Below are 10624 nucleotides of genomic sequence, written 5' to 3'. Positions count from 1 at the left end.
GGGGAAATCGATCTTAGATACGCAAATTCAGCTACGTGAATAACGTAACTGAAGTCGAATATCTAAGATCGGATTACTCACCCATCCTCACAGCGCGGGATCGATGTCCGCGGCTCCCCCTGTCAAATCAGCAACTCCGTTGGGGTTGGTGTTGTTCCGGAATCGATATAAGCGCTCTCAGGGATCGATATATGGCGTCTAGATGAGACGCCATATATCGATTCCCGAGCAATCGATTTTAACCCGCCGATACGGTGGTTAGTCTAGATGTAGCCTTACATTCCATTACAGGGACCTATTGAGGCTGTTGTGGAAAACGACCACAGGATTAATATTTGAATCAGCTCAGCCTGAGGCTCTTTTCTTGGTTACAAGCACGCAGGGGGAGACAGCTATTGGAATAGTATTCCCGAGCTAAAAATCACACAAGCCTTTTACAGCTTAAAACCACAAACAATGACACATACGTTGCACGTTAATTTCCTTATTTGGAATATATTGCAAAATATGATGCAGGTCAAAAGCAAGCTGAACAATCAGTTTTCCATATTTGGCCTTTCCTGTTATTTTTATTACACTTGGTGATATGGGAGCAAGACTCTCCATGTCTCAAGAAATGTCACTACCAACCTAGGCCATTTTCACATGCTGGGGTGCAATCCAGATCAGCGAGGAGTTGTGTCATCTGTAATCCTGGGTGAGATTCAGTGTTCTGCTGCTGGAGCTCCCCTGTCTGGATACTCCCAGCCAGCGTTCAAGGACGCACTGAGTGTCTGTATGATAAGTAACCCTGGACTGGCAGCACTGACTCCAGCCACCTGCTTGTTACACCCCAAGCACATTCTGGTTTGGGTAGAGAAGGCTCAGGGTTTGAGAGAAGGCTGGGGGCAGGAAGCTTCTGTTCATTATGCTGGACCTAACCCCAGTTTTACTTGAGTAAAGAGGAGATATTTGACATTGTGTGATGCTGCTCCTGTGCTCTGTTCCCAAAGTGTTCTGCAGCAGAGGAGGGTCTCTGGTAGTATGTATGTTATTGGCATATTGGGGTGATGCTGAGACAGGACAGGGTACAGATGGCATTGTGGGGGTGGCATGAACCTTCACTCTTCATTTCCCCTTCCAAGAACAGAAGGGACAGGAATCCTTACCCAGCAAGACCATCGTCTCATAGTTCCCCTGCATGACATCTCTGTAGAGGGCTCTCTGAGTGGGGTCCAGCAGAGTCCCCTCTTCCCTGGAGAAATAAACAGCCACCTCCTCGAAGGTCACCGGCCCCTGAAAGAGCAGGAGTCCAATACTCAGTACCTGCTGACCCACTCACAACCCCACTATTCACGGAACAGCAGCACCAGGGAAATGGAAGCTCCGAGAGGCACATGTTAACAGAGTCCCACCCCACCTTGCTACAGCAGCCAGGAGGCATCAGAGGGTAGAAAGAGAGAACCTTTGTGTCTCCCATCTGACAGACAGAAGCAGGGTCTTCACATTTATCACATAGCTACTAGCCAGAGCTTAATATAGGAGATGGGGCTGTCTCTGGACCCTGATAGTGGCTCCCTGGTAGGAATCCAAGCACTCTCCAAATAAAATATATGGAAGAAAGGGGAAGTCAATCATAAACAATAGAAGTTAGAAGGTCAGAATTGTAGTGCCCATTAACAAAGGTTTAGAGAAAATAGAGCTTATCAAACTAACGGGATATCCTTATTGGATGAGATCAAAAGTTTGTTTGAAGCTAATAGTATTGATGTAATATACCTAAGCTTCCGTAAGGGACATGACTTGATTAGCACAATATTTTTACTAAAAAAACCTAGAATGATACAAAATAAACACGGCATACATTAAATAGGTTAAAAACTCTGATAATAAATGGGGAACCATGATCGAGTGGATTTCTTTCTAGCAGGTTCCTGCAGGGATTGGTTCTTGGCCCTGTGCTGTTTAACATTCTTATCCATGACTTAGAAGAGAGTACAAAATCATCACTGATAAAGTTTACAGTTGCCACAAAGATTGTGGTTTGTGGTAATTAATGAAATGTCAGTGGATTCAGGCTCCATCACTGAGAGTCTGGGAAGTTGTCCCAGCCCTGGCTGGAGGGTTATTTCCTGTTCCACAAAGAGGGGAAGATCCATTCCCAACTCCTGTGCCTTGAAATTAGGACCTATCTGACACTACACCCCCATATTCATCATAGTGTATGATTATAATATGATTAGGACATAATTATGATCTATTTTGTAGAAGATGCATCATGTGTGGTGTCACTGGAAAAGTTCTGATTTGCTGAATATGATTATCCTATTTGTGTGCACATATCATGTTCGTATCTGAAGTTATGGATATTGACTCTGTATCTGTATTTCAAATGTGCTTACTCTGAGTAACACCCACAATGAGCCTTTCAGGTACAACAATGAAGAAGCCAGACAGTGCTGATGGCTCAACAAAGACAATGGACTGTGGAAGAGCTTAGCCTTCCTGTGAATGTTTCAGCCAGCCTATGAGTCATGGCTACTATGACTCAGCAGGGCCTGTGACCAGACCACATGACACTAAACTCCATTTTAGTACCTGTATTTTTCCACAAACTGGACTAGAAACTGAGTTTGAAACAAAAGGTTCCCACCATATGGAAAAGCTACATAAGGTGGGGTGTGACATCATCTCTTGGCCTCATTCTCCACACAAGAGAACTTCTGGTAACACCTGAGAAACAAAAACGGATGTGGGGGAAGTGCTGCTCCCAGGATCAAGAGATTTCTAGCTTGTGTATGGAAACTTGGGGGACTGCTTGTACCATCAGTCAGAGTGAGAAATTGCTAATTCAAATTCTATCCATCTAGTATGTTAGGCTTAGTCTGAGTTTTGGTTATTTGCTAAATAATCTGCTTTGATCTGTTTGTTATCACTTATAATCACTTCATCTATCTTTCTGCAGTTAATAAACTTGTTTGATGCTTTATCTTAACCAGCGTATTTTGAGTGAAGTGTCTGGGGAAAATCTCAGCTTCTTGTGTACATCTGTCGCATATCGAGGGGAAGGGGAACTACATTAATGAGCTTGCATTATAGAGATCCCTGTGCACTATAAGATGGTATCATTCTGGATTTATACTACAGCAAGTGTGCAAGGTTGAGGAGTGGGAAATTGGCTCTTGTCTTCTATCTGTCCTTGAGTGGCTTAGGTAACGCACTCAGGTAGCTTAGTTGGCTGCATGGCGTCACCTGCTGTTGTGTTGGGTGATAACAGGCCCTGGAGAGGCTGGCGAAATCTCCAGCAAAGCAGTGTGAGAAGGGCCAGCCCAGCGTGAGGGTTAGAGGACACAGCAGTTCCCAGAAACTCCACAAACTGCCTCCTGGGGGTGACAACCCATCACGCCCTACACTACACAAGTCTCAGCAGGTTTGTCACATGCTGTCCCCTCTCTTTCTCCACCCGAGATATTTCCTGCTTCCCACCACCTCTAGCAATTCCCACCCTCTTATGCATTTACTGCTCCTCAACCTCCAAGCAGAGCTCGCCACCCTGATAATCTCTAACCTGAGCCAGCTCCATTGCAGCCATTTCCTTGCCCCTGGGAGGACGAGATGATCTGCAGCGAAACATGGATGTTATTCTCTGGCCTGCCGGGGTGAAAAGGGCAAGGTGTGAGAATTCAGACTAGGCTTTTGTCCATTCCCCAAGCCGATTCCCCCCAGCTTTTCCCCTGCTAATGCACATTCTAGGTTCTAGCACACTGTGAAGCACAGAGTGACCTTATTCCAGTATAGGGCTAGCCCCCTCCCACCAGGGTGTAACCCTCTGACACATGGGGAAACCCTCCCAGTAACAGTCTCTCTCTTACACGTATCAAGTTTGCGGACAACACCAAGCTGGGAGGGGTTGTAAGTGCTTTGGAGGATTGGATTAAAATTCAAAATGATCTGGACAAACGGGAGAAATGATCTGAAGTAAATAGGATCAAATTCAGTAGAGACAAGTGCAAAGTACTCCACGTTGGAAGGAACAATCGGAGGCCAGAGAAGAGCAGAAACAAAGGAGTCACTTTGGGGGATTCTCCCTGTCATTGTCCCCAAGGCAGCTGTCTCAGGTTTACAAAGGTGTTTCATGTTCCAGCCTTTATACAGTCTCTCCTGGGAGTGCCCCTTTCATGGACTCGGCCTAGTTTTAGTTTTTGGTAGTTAACAATCTTGGTTTATTGTTCATCTAACCAGTATGTGTGGATTGAAGTGTGTTGGAAACTCTGTTTGGGATAACAAGCTGGTGCATGTCATTTTCCGCTGATGAAATGACAGACTTCATATGAGCTTGGGTCGTTCAGTAGCGTGCTGGACAGTGCAAGATGCACATTTCTGGGGGAAAGTTGGGCACTTGAGAATTTGCTGCTTTTCTCCTGAGGTGTAATTCATGAGTGGCTGTCTAGCAGCACTCAATACTGTGTAGCTGGGAGTGAGTTACATGCTGGAGACTGTGTGTTAATTGGCCAAGAGGGGCTGTTCTCACGGGAAAACAGTGGAAAAGGCACCCCATGCAGGAGGACTGGGGGACAGCTATTTAACAGTCCAGATTGTACTCTGGGTAACATCACAGACACTCATTATGACAGAGCCTCTTAGAACACAGAGAAAGTAAATCCATGTCCCAGAAATCGAAGACTCCAGACAGAGGGCAAGTGTCCCTGGCACTGCTTCTTGCTGACAGAGAGGTTCAGAGACAGTGCGAGAATCCTGGGGAAGCTGGGAACAGGAAGCATGGGCTGGCGGGGTTCGGTGGAGAAAGGGAACAGGAAGGGCAGGGATATTACTGAATCCAGGATCTCAGCAGTACTAGATGACAGGATAGCACATAGTGCAGCCCATTGGAAAACACAATCCCAACTATACATACAAAATGATGGGGTCTAAATTAGTTGTTTCCACTCAAGAGATGGATCTTGGAGTCACTGTGGATAGTTCTCTGAAAACATCCACTCAATGTGCAGCAGCAGTGAAAAAAAGTGAACAATGTAGGAAATAATTAAGAAAGTGATAGATATGACAGAATATCTCATAGATCATATTTGTAAAAACAGTAAATAAATCCATGATACACCCACATCTTGAATACTGCATGCACATGTCACCCCATCTCAAAAATAGTTATATTGGAATTGGAAAAGGTTCAGAAAAGGGCAACGAAAATGATTAGGGGTATGGGACAGTTATGCCAGACCTAACCCCCAGTTTCACTTGAGCAAACAGGAGGTATTTGACACTGCGCAATACGGCTCCTGTGCTTTGTTCCCAAAGTGTTCTGCAGCAAAGGAGGGTCTCTGGTATTATCTGTGTCACTGGCCTATTGGGGTGATGCTGAAACAGGACAGGGTACAGATGGCATTGTGGGGGTGGCGTGAACCTTCACTCTTCATTTCCCCTTCCAAGAACAGAAGGGACAGGAACCCTTACCCAGCGAGGTCACAGTCTCATAGTTCTCCTGCATGACATCCCAGTAGAGGGCTCTCTGAGTGGGGTCCAGCAGAGCCCACTCTTCCCTGGTGAAATACATAGCCATCTCCTTGAAGGTCACCAGTCCCTGAAAGAGTAAGAGTCCAACACTAAGGACTTTCTGCCCCACTCACAGCCCCACTATTTGTGGCAGAGAAGAGTGAATCAAATGGAAGCTCTGGGTGGATCATAGTCAGGAGAGTCCCACCTCGACCTGGCTCAGAGTATCCAGCAAATGGCAGGGTGAGGGGATGAAGAGAGAGCCCCTTATCTCTCCCAGCATATCCATCACCCCCCTACTAGCCACTGACTGATACAGGAGATGGAGCCCCTAGCAGGGTCCAGGGAGAGCTCGCTGGTAGGATGCCCAACACCCTCCTCATTGTGAGGAGCGGGATATGAAGGGAGAGGCAGCTCCAATAAGCCTGACTCATGGGTGTCCCCTTTATATCTCACAGCAGCTGATGGTTAATGAGGTCAGGCTCCAGCACTAGGAGTCTGGTCAGTTTGATTAGCTCCATGTAGGTGGGTTATTTTCTCTCTTCACAAATTAGGGCATTTCCACCTCCAAACCTCCTGGGTCTGTTCCTAGGATCTAGGCCACTTAGTAAATAACTCCCAGCAGGTCTGCCACACCCTGGGCTCCTCCTTTCCCCATGCTGTGAATTTCCTGCCCCGCTCCAACCTCCAAACCAGACTCTGTAAACCTTCCCACCTCTGGTGTATTTGCTCTCCCTTTCCTCCAGCAGGAACCCACCAGCAATCCCCCGATAATCTCTACCTGGACTGACCCCACTGCAGTCATTTCTCTTTCCTGTCCCACGCCAGGCTGGGATGAGCTGGAGGAAAACATTCTGCAGCCTTTCTGGGGAGAGAAGGGCAGTTGTGGGCGTTTCAGAACCGGTTTTAGTTAATTTCACATCACAATTCCCCCAGGCCCTTTCCCTGCAGACAGACACGCTAGATTCTGTCATGCTGGGAAATGCTCAATCTGTTTATTACAATTTAGACCTGGCCCCTCCTGCCAGGCTAAGTCCACAGACACATTTTTAACTTCCCTTCTCTCTTCCCTCACCCCTTCTCTGAACACAAGGCTAGAAAAGAGCAGAACCAAAGGAGTCACTGTGGGGGATTCCCTCAGACACTGACCCCACGGCAGCCACACCCCAGCAGGGGGAATATGGAGTCAGGAACTGGCTTTTGCTCTGTCTGATCCTTGTTTTGTTCACTGGAAAGTGGTTCTGCCCCAGGATGCAGCAATACATGTGTCTGGGTGGACTAGAGCGCTGGAAATCTCTCCCCCACATTCATTTCTTCCACTGCCCCTTTCAGTCTCTCCTTCCCCTGTCCTCTCTCCCTGCCCCTCTGGCTGGGACAGTCCCATTCCTGGGGCTTTGCTCTCCCATGGCTGGATTTCCTCCTGGCAACCGCTAATGGGAGGAGAAATGAGGTGGTGTTGTTTGTGCAGAGTCACTTTCTTTGCAGACCCTTGGACATTCCCTGAGGTCTTTCAGTTACCTGGAGACTCTGGCTCAGAATTTAGTAGTAACAGGGCCCAGGACTGCCCTAGGGGGCTAGGACCAGCTGCAGAAAGTCATCCCCTGGGCCGGGCAGAGAAGAAGTTTTAATTAAGGTCACTTCCCAGCACAGAGCCCCACTGTGGGAGCAGCAGCTGCCAAGCCTGGTCTCCCAGATCACAATGGAGGCTGCAGCATCTGACCCAGAAAGCTGAACCCCAATATCCTGAGCAGAGAGGGACAGAGTGTTTCAGCAGCTTCCCTCCTTTAGCTCTCTGGGGAGAGCAGCTAATGGGAGTCCCTCCTCACAGGGAGAATGGCTGATCTCATTTGACCCACTGTCCATCTGGAATCACTCCTTGTCTTTCCATACAGTGACTCTGGATTAACAACGGTCTCAATGACACTGGATTTCAGAAAGAATGAGTTCAGAACTCTGTGGAAAAGACCATCGTGTGGCAGTGCTGATTCCCTTCCCACCTCCCTCACCCCCGCAGATCTAGGACAAGGACTGGGGGCAAAAATTTTCCAAACGGAACCGAAAGTTCCTGCAGTTTTCAAAAGAGGAGAAAAGTAAATTCTGTGATTTCACACTAACAGTGTTTGCTAAGTGGACAGAAAGTTATCACAGTGACAGGGCACGTGACTGGGGAATGGACTTGGTGACCTGGTGACTAGGAGCCAGGACTCTGGTACAAGTTGACCGGAGAGAAGGATCATGGTTAACAGCAGCCCCCAGACACCCCCTAGTACCCAGAGCCCAGACCCCCCAGCCAGGGGCCCCAGACACCCCCCAGCCAGGATCCCATCAGATATTCCCTGGGACGCAGCCCCCAGAGTCCCTGGCCAGGGACCCCAGATACCCCTCAAAGCCCCAACGGCCAGACAACCCCCACCACACCATGATTGCCAGGTTGGGAATCCCAAAGGGTTCCCCCCACCAAGAGCCCCCAGCAGCCAGGGACCCCCTCAAGGGACCCCCCCCCACTGGGAACTCAGTCCCTCATTGCCTGCCTAGGAACTTCCCCACCCTCCAGAACGATCTACCCTGACATTTGCCTGGGACCCCCTCCTCTGCCCAGTGTGACCCCCTGATGCTTTACAGTGCGACCCATCACTCTGTTTCCCTGGCATGCCCTCACCTAGTGCCAGGGATCCCCTCCCCCAGCTCTGTGCACTGGGCATGGCAACAAAACCAGGAACCAGCGGGGGAAGCACAGACAGAGCCCCTGGCACAGAACCAGGCTCCCTCTAACCCTCTGTCCCGCCTCCCCAAGAGACACCCACCCCCACTGTTCTGCAGCCACCAGGCCCCCAGCGATACCCACCTCCAGGACCCATAGCCTCAGGGATGGGCACATCAGAACCACCACCCCCGACAACCCCAAACCTCCACAACCCACCAACCTGACTAGGGTACCCCCTGCCAAGCCACCCAGAGGCCTCCCCCTACCACAATGCCCCTTCAGCTGCAATCTCCCCACACAGACACCTTCCCTGCCCCTGCAAGTGTTACCTCACAGAGTGTGAGAAGTGGCTAGAAAGTTAACACCACCTCCTGCTGGCCAGTCACACAGGCAGAGGAAGCCTGGGGAGTGCTTCTTTAACAGGAGAATGGAAGACCTGGAGGGCAAGAAAGATCCACGTTCTGTCACTAGCAAATAATGGTCACCATGGATCCACCCCAGAGGCGGCTGCATCTTAGCACATTGGGAAACAACCCATCATATTCAATTAGAAATAAAACAACTAGAGAGAAGTGGGGCAAATGTTTGGGGTATTTTATATCAATCTTTGAGACACGCAGAGAGAACCCTGTCACAAACGACATTTGATAACATGAGAGAAAACCACCAAGATCGGAGGGGATTTGATGTTGCTATTAAATAACTAGTGGAAAAGGGGGACTGTTGGACTGGATTTTATATGACTGTCCAATACATAAACAGAATGTGATGGTCCCCCCCGGCCACGGGGCAACCATTCACGTGAGCAGCTCAGAGCCCTTTGAGGAGCTGATTTAAGGGCGGGGGGGGGGGAGGTGGAAGGCTCCTTGGACAATGGAAGGGGGCCGCAGGGGAATTGGGAAATGGGGTCTGGGCAGTCTCCATGGGGGATGTGCTCCTCCCTTCCCTTCCCTGCCCTGGCAGAGAACGGGAACCTCATCCCATCCCACTCCAGTGGGAGCCATGTTATGGGGATTGACCCAGGGCAACAATTTCCCACTCAAACAAGGACAAATCGCTGCAGATAAAATCGGTGGGAAAATCCACCCCCCATCAGAGAGATTTTAAATTGACATTTGAGAAGTATGGAGAGAAAAGGGAAAATCAGAGGCAATTGGAGAGCTGATCATTGGGGGGGGGGAGGAGAATCTCCCTGGATTTTATAGCCACGTGTGATAATGAGAGAGAAAAGGGGAAATCTTGAGAGAATGTGTGTGTGGGAGGAAGTGGCAAAAACAGGGACAGGATCCAGTTAACTCACCTCCCTCCCACCCCGGGAATGTCCTGGCTGCACAGAGACAGATCTACTCCCCCCCACCCCAGTGACCTCCCCCCCTGAAAGTCCGGCTTCTCCTCCCCCCTCGACACCTCCGCCCTCACACCAAAGGGGGGGGGCTCTGACAGCGCCTCCCCCTGAGCTCAACTCCTGCTCCTTCCCCCAGTACGGATTGTGCCCTTTAGCCCCCCACGAACCCTGCCTCCAGCTGCCTACCCCCCCCCGCCCATCAATTTCCTGCTCTGCGCCCGCCCCCCCCACGCTCCCTGTTACTACCCCGCCCCGCTCCAGCCCCGCCCCCAGCGCCCGGCGGAACTTTACGGCTGGTCCGGGCAGGGGGAAGGGCAGCGGCTTCAGCGGCTGTAACTGGGCATGCAAAGTGCCTGGGAGTAGCACATTGTTATGGGGAGTGATTTAATACACCGCCCCCCCCACCTGGCCCGGGGTCCGCCCCTCCCCCCCACACGACGGCCGGGCCCCGGCCCCCCCTTCCCAGCGGGGAGGGCGGGCGGATCCTCCTGCAGCTCCACTGGGGCCGAGGCGCCTTCAAGGCTTCTCCCAGGTTCCCTGGGGCAGAGTCATTTTCCTGCCCCCCAGCGCCTCTCATTCCCCTTGGGCTCCGGGTCACAATGTCCCACCGCCCTTCCCCCGAATGCAGCTCCGGCTTCTCCCCTCCCACCCCCGCCTGCCACACCAAGGGGAACCTCCGGGCCCCAGTCTCTGTCCCCACCTGTATCCCAGCGGGGCCGGGGGCAGATCCTGGCTGCAGCTGAGAACAGCAGCTCTGCTCCGGCTCGGGCAGCTCCAGCGCTGCTGGCAGCACGTGGAGAACCAGGAAGCAGCTGTTCAGCCCTGGTTCCGCGTCACAATGTGCCAGAGCCCCACCCCCAGGAGCTGCCCCGCCCCTGAGCTGAGCCAGAGCCCCGCCCCCAGGAGCTGCCCCGCCCCTGAGCTGAGCCAGAGCCCCGCCCCCAGGAGCTGCCCTGCCCATGGGCTATGCCAGAGCCCCGCCCCCAGGAGCTGCTCCGCCCCTGCTCTGTGCTGGAGCCCCGCCCCGAGGAGCTGCACCGCCCTCGAGCTGAGCCAGAGCCCCGCCCCCAGGATCTGCCCGCACC

At 51.2% G+C, this 10624-nt stretch overlaps 1 protein-coding gene across 1 annotated transcript in view; it reads right to left on the bottom strand.

Annotated features, from left to right (window-relative positions):
- Nucleotides 1-1073: 1073 nt before the first annotated feature.
- Nucleotides 1074-10624, bottom strand: part of LOC127057074 (zinc finger protein 560-like) — a 121453-nt gene continuing 111902 nt past the window's right edge. Inside the window, exon 5 of the mRNA XM_050965734.1 lies at nt 1074-1275. Coding sequence (XP_050821691.1) covers nt 1108-1275 — 168 coding nt within the window. The 3' untranslated portion in view covers nt 1074-1107. The remainder of the gene's footprint in view (nt 1276-10624) is intronic.

Source organism: Gopherus flavomarginatus, chromosome 8 (assembly GCF_025201925.1).
Source record: "Gopherus flavomarginatus isolate rGopFla2 chromosome 8, rGopFla2.mat.asm, whole genome shotgun sequence".
Lineage (NCBI taxonomy): Eukaryota > Metazoa > Chordata > Testudines > Testudinidae > Gopherus > Gopherus flavomarginatus.
The sequence above is the reverse complement of the archived record's forward strand: the minus strand, read 5'-3'. Positions and strand labels throughout refer to the sequence as shown.